The 15,668-nt window shown below is 43.3% G+C and overlaps 1 protein-coding gene and 1 long non-coding RNA gene across 2 annotated transcripts in view; both read right to left on the bottom strand.

Moving 5' to 3' along the window:
• The window catches only part of LOC122942505 (oocyte zinc finger protein XlCOF22-like), a 35,861-nt gene extending 35,266 nt beyond the window's left edge, over window positions 1-595 (bottom strand). The window contains exons 1-3 of the mRNA XM_044300170.1: window positions 543-595; window positions 337-460; window positions 192-253 (exon numbers count right to left, since the gene is read on the bottom strand). Of these exons, the coding sequence (XP_044156105.1) occupies window positions 192-253; window positions 337-460; window positions 543-566 (210 nt within the window). The 5' untranslated portion in view covers window positions 567-595. The remainder of the gene's footprint in view (window positions 1-191; window positions 254-336; window positions 461-542) is intronic.
• A 71-nt stretch (window positions 596-666) lies between these two features.
• Window positions 667-15,668, bottom strand: part of LOC122942534 — a 50,753-nt gene continuing 35,751 nt past the window's right edge. Inside the window, exons 2-3 of the long non-coding RNA XR_006390585.1 lie at window positions 852-995; window positions 667-722 (exon numbers count right to left, since the gene is read on the bottom strand). This is a non-coding gene — a long non-coding RNA (uncharacterized LOC122942534). The remainder of the gene's footprint in view (window positions 723-851; window positions 996-15,668) is intronic.

The raw sequence follows: 15,668 nt of genomic DNA, 5'->3' as shown, positions 1-15,668 counted from the left end.
AAAAGTGTCCTTAGGCAGAAAATTGTGAGAAGAACCAGAAAGCTATGATCAGTTGTAATCCTTCCATCTCCACCTTACTCATTATGCAACATAAAACATAATAATGGTGGATAAAACAAAATTGGACACAAGATCTACAAAGCCTTCTACAGGTTATAGGGAACATTTCATGAGACTTTATCTCCATCTACCTGATCATCTTGTGGGAGAAGAGGACTGGGACATCTCTCTGGTGTTCTTATCTCTTCCGTAACTGTAGGAAACACATCCAGTAACTGATTTCATTCCTTACATACAAATAATGAGAGGACGTGTGTATTCAGTCATGTCTATTACCTGTTGACGTGGGGGTCCGGTGATCGTCCATCGTGATGTTCCTGTACTGATCTTTGTGTTCTTCTAAATACTCCCACTCCTCCATGGAGAAATAGATGGTGACATCCTGACACCTTATAGAAACCTGAAAACACAATGATACAGTCATCACCCAGATCCCTTCATAGCGTTCCTGTATAATGTCCCAGCATTCCCAGCAGTGTCACCTCTCCAGTCAGCAGCTCAGTCATCTTGTTGGTGAGTTCCAGGATCTTCTCTCTATTTATTTCCTCATGTATCAGGAGGTGAGGTGGAGGCTCCATGATTGGGCTCAGGGTTCTTCCCCATCCTTCAGACACAGGGGCCTGGCAGCGCTCACTAGAGGTCTTCTTCACTACTGTGTAGTCCTGGTTATGGAGAGACACAGTAATAAATATCACTCCATACATCTCCAGAGTCCCTCACCTCTCCAGTCATGTCCATCTGTTAGTAACATAGATAAGATGATGTAATGTGACAGCATCAGAATCTCTCACCTCTCCAGTAAGCCGGAAGAGGATCTCTAGGGTGAGATTTATTATACTCTCCGCCATCTTGTCCTTGTCCATTCTTGTTGGGTAAATCCGGAGAAGTATCTTATATAGAAGATATCCACTGAGGGGACCCTATATTGTAGGAACCTGAATGGAAAGAAGATTAGACAATGTAAAATCATAAAGAATCTGATGTAAAATACAATTACTGGAGATAACAGGAGGAGACATTGAAGGAGATAATAAAGTGTACATGTTATTTTCTCTCTTTTTGTATAAATTGGAACATGAGTTGAATAGCTTAGTCAAGGCCATATCATGTGTGAGGTCAAAGCAACTTCATGGTTATGTCACACCTTCCTATAGAGAATGAAAGATGTCATTAGTGATGCCAGAATGAACAGCACATGACACCGCTATAGACCATCATAGGCCTCAATAATCAGGTGATATACATACTGCCATTGGAGCTCCAACCAATACTGTCCCTGCAGTGATGTAAACAGACTGAAGGAGACCACAGGAGCTTCCGTGCTGGAGCAGTGGAGGATTCTACAGGTCCTATGTTATCCGGGTAATTGTAAAACGCTGCGGAATATGTTGACGATACATAAATAAAAACTATTATTACTATCTAGACCAGGCATCTCAAACTCGCGGCCCTCCAGCTGTTGCAAAACTACAACTCCCAGCATGCCCGGACAGCCTACAGGTATCAGCCTATAGCAGGGCATTGTGGGAGTTGTAGTTTTACAACAGCTGGAGGGCTGCGAGTTTGAGATGCCTGATCTAGACAGACATTAGGTTGGCAGATTTTGTTTTGACAGCTCATGACTAAAGATGAGCGAATCGAAGTTGACAAAGTGGAATTCGATCCGAATTTCAGGAAAAATTTGACTCATCCCGGAGTAAAATTTCCTCGCACTTCGTGGTAACGAATCACATTTTTTTCTAAAATGGCTGCTTCACATGTTACAAAGTGAAAGTAAGAAACCCGGGAATGAGGGAGCACCCACAATGACATGCATGCAGATAATCAGCAGATAGCCAGCCCTATAATGTCACAGCCCTAGAAAAAGCCTCCTCATGCCCAGTCTATGACATTTTACAGTGAACTTAGTGCAGAGAGAGATGTTACAGGCGCTAGGGACAGTGATCAGGAAAGACTTTATTCAAAAAAAAAAAATATATAAATGATTAAGCAATTCAGAGAAAGATTATTGATAGGGCAGGGTAAGGATAGGGAGGCATTATCCACACTGTAGGGAGAGAGCAAGGACCAATAGGAGAGTGTAAAGCCTGGGTAATAGGGGCTATTCTATTACATCTTGCTGCACTAATTGGGGTTACTAAAAGTGATTACTACAGATTTTAGGTTGTTTTAAAGAGTAATTGCAGTAATCCTAGCATCTGTTATTGGGGTGAAAATGCAGTGTCACAGACGTTCCTGGGACAGGTGGGGGGAGATCGGCGAGACTGGCAACACGTGGTTTGATCCGACAGGTTTTCCTTATGGATCAGTAGGAGTCCGTGTTGTTTCTGGTAATGGCCACACCCCTTGCCTCAGGGGTTGCTATTGTGGTCATTTAACCTTCTTTTTTATAGTTGCTTCTCCCATAGTGTTGTGCGGTTTATAGCTTCAGTATCAGTTGTGGATAGCTGGTGTGTGGATCTCGACTGAGTTCCTGGTGCTTCCATAGCCCTTTTGAAGTTAAGTCTTTCCTTTCCCTTTTTTATTTTGTTCCGGTTCTGTGTATTACAGATGTACCCTGGTTAGAACTCCCGCTGTTAACTCAAATTTCATAACTCATTTCATTGTCTTGAGACAAAAGCCATTGAAAAGCAATTGAAGGTGTTTGCTTAGATTAGATAACCAAACTGAGAAATCTCAGAATAAAGGAGTGCTAACCATGCTACATCCGTAGGCCTGAGGGAGACTCCTTTTTGTCCTTTCTTTTGGAGGAACAGGTAGTCTCATCCCTGCCATTAGTACCAGGGTCCTATAGAGCTAGATAGGACTCTAGGTATTCCTGTGTATGAACACACCTACCTCTGGGGTCTGTTCATTCTGGTAGTCAGTCAGGATTTTGGTTAGGGTTTTACTAGGAGGTGACCATCTTCCTTCCCTAGTTCTCAGGCCTGATTCCCCTTCCCCCCTTCCCCCCCCCTTCTCTTTTATGCTAGGTGTGGTGTTTCCCTCCCACACGAAGCTTGACATGCAGTCTGATTCAAGCAGTTTTGGGGTGTGTTTTTTTTAACTATATAAAAGTACTTCCATTCATCCTTGCTTTTGGGGTGAATTTTCAGCCTGATACAACCAGTTTTGGGGTGTATTTAGTTGATATATAAGTACTAGCAGAAGGACCCGGCTTTGCACGGGTATATTTCATCTAATGTTTGTGTGTGTTGTTAAAATAAAGAATAACAGTATTCCCTATAGCAGTGACATCTACATTACCCCACCCCTTTAACCCCTTAGTGACCACCCATACGTGTTTTTACGGCGGTCACTAAGGGGCCTTGGGCTGGAGCGCTGCCTTTTTACGGCGGCACTTCAGCCCGAGTTAACGCTAAAATCAAGCGCAGTAGCTCCGTGCCCGCAGTACCTCCGTGCGGCTCGGGGCAGTGATCAGAGACCGTGACAAGCGGTCTCTGATCACGTGATCGCCGTGATACACTTTATCACGGCGATCACCGAAAATGATGCCTGTACTAAAACTTTCTCCCTCCTCTCATGTAAGAGAGGAGGGAGAAAGTCTCCGGTGCTAGGATCGGGTCCCCCAGCACTTCTGTCCCTAAGCTGGGTCCCGATCCTCACCCCCCACCCCCCTTACCCTCAAGGAAGATGGCGGCTGCCCGGCGCATGTGCGCAGACTGAAAGCCGGCCGCTGCCGCTTACTGTAAGGTGTCTCTCCTCAGGAGAGGAGAGAGAAGTTCAAGTTATGCCCCGATCGGGTCCCCAGCACCCCGATCGGGGCAATAGGGCCCTTACATATATTTTAATAAAGTTATTAGGGCGCCCCCCCCCCCCCATCTAATAAAAAAAAAAAAAAAAATGGCACAGACATGCGCACTGGTTACTGTGCTGAAGATCTGCCTTCAGCACAGTAACCATCAGGGACCAATAATAATGGTCCCTGATCATGTGGTCTCCATGATAAACCTATCATGGAGATCACATCCATTATATTTACAAAACAGAGCCAGGACAGGGGCTGTGCTTCTCTCTCCCCTCGGCGCAGTTGTTCTGTGAGGAGAGAGAGATCAGACTTCTGCCCTGGCTCTGTGATTACATACTGTGAAAAAAAAAAGAAAAAAAATCAAATTATAAACTGTCCGTCAGTAACTGGCGGTCAGTGGATGTCCGTGATTAGGCGTCCGTCATTAGACGTCTATTAGTTACAGTCATTTATCTTTATTAGGGACCCTGTTCGTCTGTTACTGGCGGTCAGTGGGTGTCAGTCACTCCGTCAGTCGGTGGGTGTCACTCCGTCAGTCGGTGGGTGTCACTCCGTCAGTCGGTGGGTGTCACTCCGTCAGTCGGTGGGTGTCACTCCGTCAGTCGGTGGGTGTCACTCCGTCAGTCGGTGGGTGTCAGTCATTTTTAGGGACGGTCAGTTATTTGAATTTTTCTGAGCTGTACAGAAAAAAAAAAAATGGCTCGAAGATTGTTAAGTGCGGAGCAGGCATACGAATTTCTCTGCTCTGACCACTCTGAATCTGGCACCACTTCAGAGGTGGAAATATTTTCAGATAGCGGGGACTCTGATTCCATCCCCAGACCCCATAGCTCTATGGTGGTAGAAGTCGCCACCTCCCCTCATTCTCCACCCAGCGGTCCCGTCCCTTCTGCTACGTGGGTTCCTGCCACTTCATTTTCCCCCCCAAGTACCCCAATTTTTACCCACTCCCCAAATTAATGAGGGCAGAGACTCCCAACTTAACCCCCCAGGCTGCCCCGAAAATATTGGCACATCGGGAATTTTTACACTAGTATACCCCTTTATAAATCCCTCCATGCTGCAAACACAGGGCCTTGTGAGACAGTCCGCAAAAATAGAGTTGGATACCCACAACCGCTGGTCTCCAAACGTTTGGAGAAAGGAACATCCTTCGCCCTCGCAAGTGACCAGCTGCTTGCCGTGAAGTGGAAGGACAGGAAGGATGTCTACATGCTGACCACCTTGCATGCAGACACCACAGTGGCAGTTAGGGAGAGGGGGGCTACGGCGGACAAGCACAAACCGGTCTGTGTGACAGACTACAATAAATTTATGGGAGGTGTAGACCTCTCGGACCAAGCGCTTCACCCCTACCTGGTGAAGCGAAAAAACAGGGCCTGGTATAAAAAGGTAGCAATCTACCTCATCCAGATTGCTACCTATAATAGTTTTATTTTATTCAAAAAGTCCCAGGGAAACCTCAACTTCCTCGAGTACCAGGAGAAGGTGATTGAGAGTCTCCTGTTTGAGTCCCCCGCACCTAGGACGTTCGAAGGCTTTTAGAGCGCCATTTCCCTCACCCCGTCCCATCCACTACCAGCAAAACGTATGCACAGAAAAGATGCCGGGTGTGTAGCAAACATGGAAGGAGGAGGGACACCCGGATTTACTGCTCCAGTTGCCCATCACAACCAGGCCTCTGTAATTACCCCTGCTTTGAAACGTACCATACGGTTGCAAATTATTAATTTTATTTAATACCAAAAAGAACAGGGGGGGGGGGGGGGGGTCAGGAATTCAATTTATTCTCATTTTCTGTTTAGTTTATGGGCTTTCCAGGGAGGGAGGGATCCCTTTGGGATGGTTCGTGGAGCTATTTTTATTTTTTTTCACCTTCTTAGCATTCATTTCTACAAAAAACTAGGGGGTCTAAATGCTCACTACACCCCTAGGTGAATACCTTAGGGGGTCTAGTTTTCAAAATGGGGTCCATTGTGGGGGTTTTCTATTGTTTTGGCAGCTCAACGCCATTACAAGTGTGCAATGGGGCCTAAACCATTTTCAAGCAAATTTTGTGTTCTGAAAACAACTGGGTGTTCCTTTATGTTTGGGCCCTGCCGTTTGTCAAGACATAAGATTAGGGCCACAATGGGGGTATTTCTGAAGACAGGAGAAATGGGGTGATACATTTTGGAGTGTACATCTTCATTTTCATGTGCTCTGTAGAAAAAAATCTGTTTTTAAATTGACAGTTTTGTGTAAAAAATGAAAATTAATTTTTTTTTCACCTTCTTAGCATTAATTTCTACAAAAAACTAGTGGGTCAAAAAACTCATTACACCCATAGATAAATACGTTAAGGGGCCTAGTTTTTAAAATGGGTTCACTTTTGGGGGGTTTCTATTATTCTGACACTTATAAACCTCTGCAAACTTGGCTTGTTTCAGGAAAAAATATGTACTTCAAAAATTTTAACATTTATGTTAAAATGTAAAGTCTCCTAAATAAAAAAATAAAAAAGTAAAAAATTTTGTGAGTGCAGCCAAAATAAAGATGTGGAAATAAATTTCGGATAAAAAAATATTGAATAGTATTTATGTATGTATATGAAATATTGTAGTTGAAAATAGGAAAATGTGGCGTTTTTTTACAAATTTTCATAAAATTTCACTTTTTTAATAAAGATACGCATATTTTATCGGTAGAATTTTACCACCTAAGTAAAGTACAATATGTGACGAGAAAACAATGTCAGAATTACTTTGATGTGCAAAACCGTTACAAAGTTATTCTAAGCTAAAATTTGGCTTGGTCATTAAGGCCCAAACAGGCTTGGTCACTAAGGGGTTAACAGTGACCTACACAGCAACTGCCCCTTTATTAGTGACCTCAACAATACCCCGTCTCGTTAACAGCGATTTCCACAATAACCCCTTAAAGGGAATATGTCACTAGCAATTTAGGATTATTTTTTTTCATGAATCCATGTGTAATAAAGTGCCTTATTTCCAGATGTCTTGTTCTTTTTATTGTGAGTCTTGTTATTTCTTCCAAAAAAACGCTTCTTCTGATATGCAAATGAAGCTGTAAGGAGCCCAGAGGGGCGTTATTCTTTCTTCACGGTGCCCAGGAACACCCCTCTGAAAACTAATAACGCCTCCAAGTTCAGCTAAATCGCCTCCCAGAGGCGCGGCTAAGTGCTCAACACCCCCCCCCCCCAGCGCCGCGCTCTGCGGCAAACACCCCAATCCTCCTCTCGCTCGCATCTGAAATCCCGCGCAGGCGCAGTGCAGTCAGTCGTCTTATCATAGCGCAGGCAATCGCCGGCACTGCGCCTGCGCGGGATTTCGGATGCGGGCGAGAGAATTATCGCGGTGTTTGCCGCAGAGCACGGCACTGGGGGGGGGGGGTGTTGAGCACTTAGCTGCGCCTCTGGGAGGCGATTTAGCTGAACTTGGTGGCGTTATTAGTTTTCAAATTTAGGCGGGCACGGCACTTCAGAGGGGCGTTCCTCGGCACCGTGGAGAAAGAATAACGCCCCTCTGGGCTCCTTACAGCTTCATTTGCATATCAGAAGAAGCTTTTTTAGAAGAAATGACAAGACTCACAATAAAAAGAACAAGACATCTGGAAATAAGGTACTTAATTACACATGGATTCATGAAAAATCCATGCTAAATTGCTAGTGACAGATTCCCTTTAACAGTGACCTCTACAGCACCCCGCCCCTTAACACTGACCTCCATAGTAGACCATCCCCTTAACTGACCTCCACTGTTCCCCACCTCCTTAACATAGACCTCCACAGCGCCTGCCCCTTTAGCAGTGACCTCCCAGCATCCCACCCCCCTAACAGAGACCTCCACAGCATCCCGCCCCTTTATTAGGGACCTCCACAGTACCCCAGGGGGTTTTAAGTCCGTCTTTTAACAGTGGCCTGAATGGCCACCCTACCTGCCCCTGAACTGTGACACAGCACTCCGCTCCCTTAACAGTGTCATCCACAAAGCCCTGCCCCTTTAACCACTTCACATCGAGGCCATTTACCCCCTTCCTGACAGAGCCCAATTTAGCAAATCTGACATGTGTCACTTTATGTGGTAATAACTTTGGAACTCTTACTTATCCAAGCCATTCTGAGATTGTTTTCTCGTGACACATTGTACTTCATGACAGTGGTAAATTTGAGTCCATATATTTCACCTTTATTTATAAAATAATACCAAAAATTTTGAAGAATTCACAATTTTCTAAATTTAAATTTCTCTTCTTTTAAAACAGAAAGTGATACCTCAAAATATGTATTACTTAACATTCCCCATATGTCTACTTTATGTTGGCATCATTTTGTAAATGGCATTTTATTTTTTTAGGACGTTAGAAGGCTTAGAAGTTTAGAAGCAATTCTTAAAATTTTTAAGAAAATTTCCAAAACTCACTTTTTAAAAGGACCAGTTCAGGTCTGAAGTCACTTTGTGGGGCTTACATAGTGGAAAAATGACCCCATTGTAGAAACTACACCCCTCAAGTTACTCAAAGCTGATTTGACAAACTTAGTTAACCCTTTAGGTGTTCCACAAGAATTTAAGGAAAATGGAGATGACATTTCTAAATTTCACTTTTTTGCCAGATTTTCCATTTTAATCCATTTTTTTCTTTAACACTTCGAGGGTTGACAGCTAAACAAAACTCAATATTTATTACCCTGATTCTGCGGTTTACATAAACACCCCACATGTGGTCGTAAACGGATGTAAGGGCACATGGCAGGGCGCAGAAGAAAAGCAGCGCCATATGGTTTTTGGAAGGCAGATTTTGCTAAATTGGTTTTTAAATGCCATGTCCCATTTGAAGCCCCCCTGATGCACCCTTACAGAGGAAACTCCCAAAAAAAGACCCCATTTTGGAAACTAGGGGATAAGGTGCCAGTTTTATTAGTACTATTTTGGATTACATATGATTTTTTATTGCTCTATATTACGCTTTTTGTGAGGCAAGGTAACTCAAAAAATGGTTGTTTTGGCACTTTTTTTTACAACATTCATCTGACAGGGTAGATCATGTGCTATTTTGATAGAGCAGGTTGTTATGGACACAATGATATCAAATATGTGTACTTTTTTGTTTGTTTGCTTCAGTTTTACATAATAAAGCATTTTTGAAAAAAAATAAAGTTTTTTGTGTCTTCATTTTCTGAACGCCGCATTTTTTTATTTTTCTGCTGGGGCTCGTTTTTTGCAGGAAGAGTTGATGTTTTATTGGTACCATTTTTGGGTACATATGATTTTTTGATCATTCATTATTACACTTTATGGGGCAAGGTGACCAAAAGATTGGTTGCTTTAGCACAGTTTTTATTCATTTATTTTTACAGCGTTCACCTGAGGGGTTAGGTCATGTGAAATTTTTATAGAGCAGATCATTATGGACGTGGCAATACCTAATATGTATACTTTTTCTTATTTATTTAAGTTTTACACAATAATAGCATTGTTGAAAACAAAAATATGATGTTTTAGTGTCTCCATGTCCTATTTAGGATCTCACTTTTTGCAGGATGAGGTGACGGTTTGATTGGTACTATTTTGGGGTGGGCATACGCCTTTTTGATTGCTTGGTGTTGCACTTTATGTGATGTTAGGTGTTTATTTTTTTTTAATTTTTTTTTATGGTATTCACCTGAGGGGTTAGGTCATGTGATATTTACAGATGAGGCGATATCCAATATGTCAACTTTTTTCATTTGTTTCACTTTAACACAATAATAGCATTTTTGAAACAAAAATAAATGATGATGTTTTAATGTCTCCATGTTCTGAGAGCTATATATTTTTTTTATTGGTAAAATTTTGTGGGACTTTGTTGGTCCCTTGGTGTTGCACGTTTTGTGATTTAAAAGGTAACAAAAGATGAAGATTACTCTTACCGGTAATTGGATTTTCCATATAGCCTCCACAACGGTACTAAGCAGGAGCGTACCCCGCCTCTCAGGAACCGGAAACAACCTAGAGAACAAATTTTAAAAGCCTTCTCCCCTTTACCTTCTCCAGTAAATACCTAAGAGCTCAGAATGATGCTGAAGAAAACAAGATTTTTATTTTGGGAGAGAATTTTTTCCCCCATTCATTAGCACATAACATAAACGAAACAGTATCAGGGTGGGAAAAAACCCAGTGCCGTTGTGGAGGCTATACGGAAAATCCAATTACCGGTAAGAGTAATCACCCTTGCATATTTTATTAGTTGTAAAACAAACTATAAATTTTCTGATAAGAAATAATTTACATACCGGATCCTCTCATCAGTACACAACGGATCGGCTGTTTCAATGGATCCAGACGACGGATCCGGCCCCATACCGGATCCGTATGACTGATCCATTGAAACAGCACTTTATGTTGGCTTCAGGATTTCCGGATCAGTATCTTACCCAAGAAGCCGGAAAGACGCATCCGGAAAGAAAAAATTATGCGTTCTTACGTGTTTTTTCAGATCCGGCGTGTATTTCCGGCAAATGGAGTACACGACGGATCCGGACAACACAAGTGTGAAAGAGCCCTTAGACTGTATGTCCAGCCTATAGTGATTGAAAAAAGTTGATGGACTAGACCAGGTTGCTGCCTGGCATATTTGAGATAAAGATGCTGAGGCATTTTCGGCCCAAGAGCTCGATACAGCTCTTGTGGAATGGGCTTTTAATTCAGCTGGTGGAGAGAGACCTTTTTCTTTATATGCCATGCTGATAGTTATCTTAATCCAGAGGGCAATGGTAGCTTTTGAAGCTGCCCGTTCCGTATTTTGACCTGCGAACTGGACCAGTAAACGATCTGTTTTCCTTAGTTCTTTTGTAGAATCTAGATAAGACAGTACACACCTACGCACATCCAAATGATTAAATTTCAATTCTTTAGATGATTTTGGCTGGGCGCAGAATGTAGGCAACGAGATTTCCTGTTGACAGTGACATTTCGAGAACACTTTTGGTAAGAAAGAAGGCTCTGCACTATTCTGTCTTCCAAAATATTAAGATACTGCCTACAGGACAAGGCCTGAATCTCTCCAATTCTCCTGGCTGAGGTGATGGCTATAAGAAAGGCAATTTTTAGAGATTGGAGTCTGAGAGAGATTCCGTCAAGAGGCTCAAACGGATGATCCATTAGGACAGAAAGGACCAGGTTAAGATCCCAGGGAGGGATCGTGGATCTATGAACAGAATGCAGTCTACTTGCCCCTTTAATGAACCTCTTGACCAAATCCAACCCGACCTCCATAAAGGCACTAAGAGCGGGCTATCTGGACCTTGATGGTGCTAACTCAAAGTCCTTTGTCAAGACCTTTTTGCAAAAAGTCTAAAATTACCTTAGTATCAGGTGGTAAAGTAGGATTCCAGGAATCCTTGGAAAATTGTCTTCCAAGTCCTAAGATAGATGTTGGACGTGACTGGTTTTCTGCTATAAAAGAAGAGTGTTGATGACGGCATTTGAAAACCCCTTTGACTTTAGGATGGACCGTTCAAATTCCAGGCAGTGAGCTTTAACTGGTTGATTGTTAGGTGACAGGCTGGCCCTTGATGCAGAAGGTCCGGGATCTGAGGAAGAATCCAGTACCTCTTTCTGGAACGAGTCAGAAGCAGGTGGCCAAGGACCTGAAAAGGCATCCACTGTCGTTGGGTTTTCCCTGAATGAGAGGGAATAAAAAAAAGATCTGTTTGCTTGTTTCTCTGAGAAACTAAGAGATCCACTTTTAGATGTCCCCATTTGCTGCAAATTTTTAAAAAGACTGATCTCTTGAGGCTCCACTATCCTGGGGATAACCTCATCCAGCTCAGGAAGTCTGCCGTCATCTTTTCTCCTCTTAGATGGACTGAGGAGATTGACTCTATGTGTGTCTCGGCACAGGGAAAAATCCGGGATGCAATCTGGCAATCGAGTCCTGCTTCTCGTGCCCCCGTTTGTTTAGATATACAACGCGGTGGTGCTGTTGTCTAAGAGGATCTTGGCATTCTGGAAGTAAATGACTGGTGAAAATGCCCGTAGAGTAAAAAATACTGCTAGTAGCTCTTTTGCATTTGAGGAAGATCTGGGTCCCATGTTCCCTGTACAAATTGATCTTTGCAGTGGGCACCCCAACCTGACCCGCTTGAGTCTGTAGTTATGACCACCTGATTTGTGGTCCGCCAAAGAACTCCCTGGTTCAGGTTCGACATGTTCAGCCACCAATATAGGGAGCTTTTGACTGTCGGGGAGAGGGTCACAGACCTGTCCAGTGACAGTGAACTTCTGTTCCAATGTTTCTGGAGAAACACCAGCAGGGGTCTTTCGTGGAACTGAGCCCACTTGACTGCCGGAATTGTTGAAGTCATGAGGCCCAGAATTTTCATGATCCTCCTGAAGGAACCTTTTTTGAGCTGCAGAAAAGCTGAGACCCACCAGAATCATTTCAAGGATATCAGATCTGACTTCTCTAAATTCAACTTCTAGCCCAGAGATTGGAGGACATTTAGAACTGTCCTCAAATGATCCTGCAGAGGATGCCAAAATGAGGAAATCATCCAGGTATGGGATAAAGACTATCGCCTTCTGATGAAGAAAACTCGATATCTCCGCTATTTTTGTAAATACCCTGGGAGCTGACGCCAGGCCGAAAGGTAGAACCTGAAACTGTAGATGTAAAAGGTGATCTTCCCCAAGAATACTGTGAATCGTAGATATTTCTGATATTTTCAATAAATTGGTACATGGTAATATGTGTCCGCTAGGTCAAGCGTTACCATGTTACAATCCTGTGTTAACAAATTGATTGTTGATTTCACCGTCTCCATCTCTAATTTTTTGTATTAGATGAACCTGTTGAGATATTTTAGGTTGATAATAGCTCTGAAGGAGCCGTTCGTTTTTCTTACTAGGAATATTGGGGAGTAGAAGCCTGTGCATATCTGGTCTTCTGGGACTGGAATAACCACTTCTTTCTGTAACAAAAGGAGAATCTGAGATTCTAAGAGATGGTGATCTACTCTTAGTTTCTTGTTTATTACGAACCTCTCTGGAGGTGGGGCAGAAAATTCTAGTTTGTAACCTTGATTGATTATGTCCAGAACCCAAGGGGAGTTTGAGATTCCTTCCCATGCTGTGCGGAACTTTTTTAGTCTCCCCCCTACAGGATCCCTGGCATCATAAACTTGACTGTTTAGAAGATTTGTCCTGGTTATAGAGGAATCCTCTACCTTTTGATGGCTGCCATGAACCTGAGCTATCTTTTTTCCTCTGTTCTTGCCTCCACCTTTTCTGGTTTCGAAATGACCGTCGCTGTTTGAAGAATTTGGTCTCAGTTGGGTACCCTTTCTTCCTATTGGAAGCTTTTTGTAGAATATCATCCAGGACTGAACCAAAAAGTCTGTCTCCTTCACAGGGCATACCACAAAGTCTATTTTTGGAAGCAGTATCCCCTGTCCAGGATCTTAACCAAACAGACCATCCTTGCCGTATTTGAAAGAGCTGCAGATCTAGCGGATAATTTAACCAGGTCAGCAGAAGCGTCAACTAAAAAAATTAGAACCTTGTTTCAAAATCGGCAAAGATAAAATGTCTTCTCTAGGGGTGCCCGATACGAAATGTTCCTCCAGCTGCAACAACCACAAAGATAAGGACCTAGCTGTGCAAGTAGCTGCAATGCTTGGTCTTAACATAGTGGTATTAGATTCCCAGGACCTTTTTAGCACTGATTCACACTATTTATCCGTGGCGTCTTTTAAGAGCCCTACGTCTTCAAATGGCAGGGATGCTTTTTTGAAATTCTGGCTATAGGCGCATCTACTTTGAGAGTTTTATCCCAGTGGGCTGAGTCATCCTAGTTAAAGAGATATTTCCTTTTAAATACTTTAGATGTACCAGCCCTTTTTTCAGGATCCTTCCATTCTTCAGAAATACGTTTTTTAATGTTGTCATGGACCGGAAAAACTCTTTTCTTCCTATCTCCTAGACCCTTGAATATCTGATCATGAATGGACTGGATCCCTTTTGACTCCTCAATATTTAAAGGTGGATCTAATCGCCTTTAGCAGAGAGTCAGTTTCTTCTATTGAACACAGGGGTCTGCCTGCTTCATCCTCAGAGGAAGAGGCTGACTCAGAAGAATCCATGTCTTCTGCTACCTCCAGGTCCCAATCCATCTGGGGTTCTATATTAGATTTAGAAGTGGAGGGTTATTGGGGTAGGCAAGCTATTTTTGCCTCAACGGCCGAGCTGACTTCTTCTCTAATGATGGTTCTCAGATTATCCACCAAGGAAGGGGCCTCTTCAGACATTATCTTGTCTGTGCATTCTGGCAGAAAGGTCTCTTACTGTGACCTGCCAACTGCTTTTTACAAATTGCACATTTCTTTTTCTGTGCAGTTTCCCTACTCCTTCCGGCATCTCTTCTCTAAAAGCATAGAAAATAACTACTAACTAAGGAGTGGGAAATGAGTGGGGAACCTCCACCAGTGAACCAAACAGTGGCACAAGTAAGAAGATAGAAACAATTATTCTCTCCCAAGAGGAGGCTTACCGGGCTGAGGGCCTTAGGGGTATCGGACGGCTTCTCCACATGGGGCGACATAGTGAGTGTCTAATCCGGAACGTCAAGATGCTCTGCACAGCGTCCGGCTCTCCATATCTCTGCTTAATTACTTCCTGGTCACATGGTACGGCCGGGAAGCCTTGCGGCATCTGCTGTGACCATGTGACCCTGATCTTGCGAGATTTCGGCCTCTTGCGCCGTCCGTCCCCTCTGTAGGCTCCGATATGAGCTGTTGCTTCCCTGAAAGAAGGACTTACGTCGAAGCAAGCGGCGGGAACCATCTCTCGTCCCCAAACTCCGCTGCTCTGCCACAGCCCTCCTTAATGTCAGGGAATACTTACCCAAGGCTGGGCGAAGAAGATAGCAGGGGAACCTGCTAGTTCTCTACCTCATCCCCGAGGGACAGGAAACAACTGGAGAAGGTAAAAGGGAGGAGGCTTTTAAACTTTGTTCTCTACGTTGTTTCCTGTCCCTGGGAGGCGGGGTACCCTCCTGCTTAGTGCTGTTGGGGAGGCGTATGGAAAAATGCAGTTTTGGACAGTTTTTATCATTATTTTTTATAGTGTTTATCGGACGTGGTGGATCATGTGATATATTTATAGAGCTGGTCATTACGGATGCGGCAATACCAAATATGTATATTTTATTTTCTCTATTTTTACCTTTTTTTATTATTTAATTGGGGATTTTTTTATTTTATTTTTACATGTGAAACTTTTTTTATTCAGTTTTTAAAACACTTTTATTTTACACTTTGGGTCCCCCATTAGGTCATTCAAGATCTCTGGGGGACAATTACCGTAACATATTTTTTTCACTATTGATTTCTCCTTGTAGCCCCAGTTACAGAGAAAATACAGCCCCCAGAGAATACAGCGCTGTACAGCCTCAGTGCAGGGCTGATCGAGGTCTGTGGAAGACCCGACAGCTCCTGCACTCTCCCGGCCCCAGCGGTCACATGACCACAGGGCCGGGACAGAAAGCGCATTGCTCTTCCTGATCTGCATACACAGTGATCTAGAAGGCAGGGACACTGAGGAACAGTCCCTGCCTTCGCTCTTGGTTGCCCTGCAGTCACTGACAGCAGGCTCCCCGTTCGGCAGCTGCAAGATTAGCGTGCAGCTGCCATCTCTAAATAGACGTTCTAAAATGTCTGATCAGAGATAAACAACTGCCCATAGGATGTTTATATCCTATGGGTGGATGTTAAGTGGTTAAAGCTGACCTACAACAGTAAAGAAAAATGGCTGGGTTGTTATGAAAACCTGGTGTAAAACTGTGTGTATGTGGAGACTAAGGACCTGCAAGCTTCTATTGGCTG

Source organism: Bufo gargarizans, chromosome 6 (assembly GCF_014858855.1).
Source record: "Bufo gargarizans isolate SCDJY-AF-19 chromosome 6, ASM1485885v1, whole genome shotgun sequence".
Classification (NCBI taxonomy): Eukaryota; Metazoa; Chordata; class Amphibia; order Anura; family Bufonidae; genus Bufo; species Bufo gargarizans.
The sequence above is the reverse complement of the archived record's forward strand: the minus strand, read 5'-3'. Positions and strand labels throughout refer to the sequence as shown.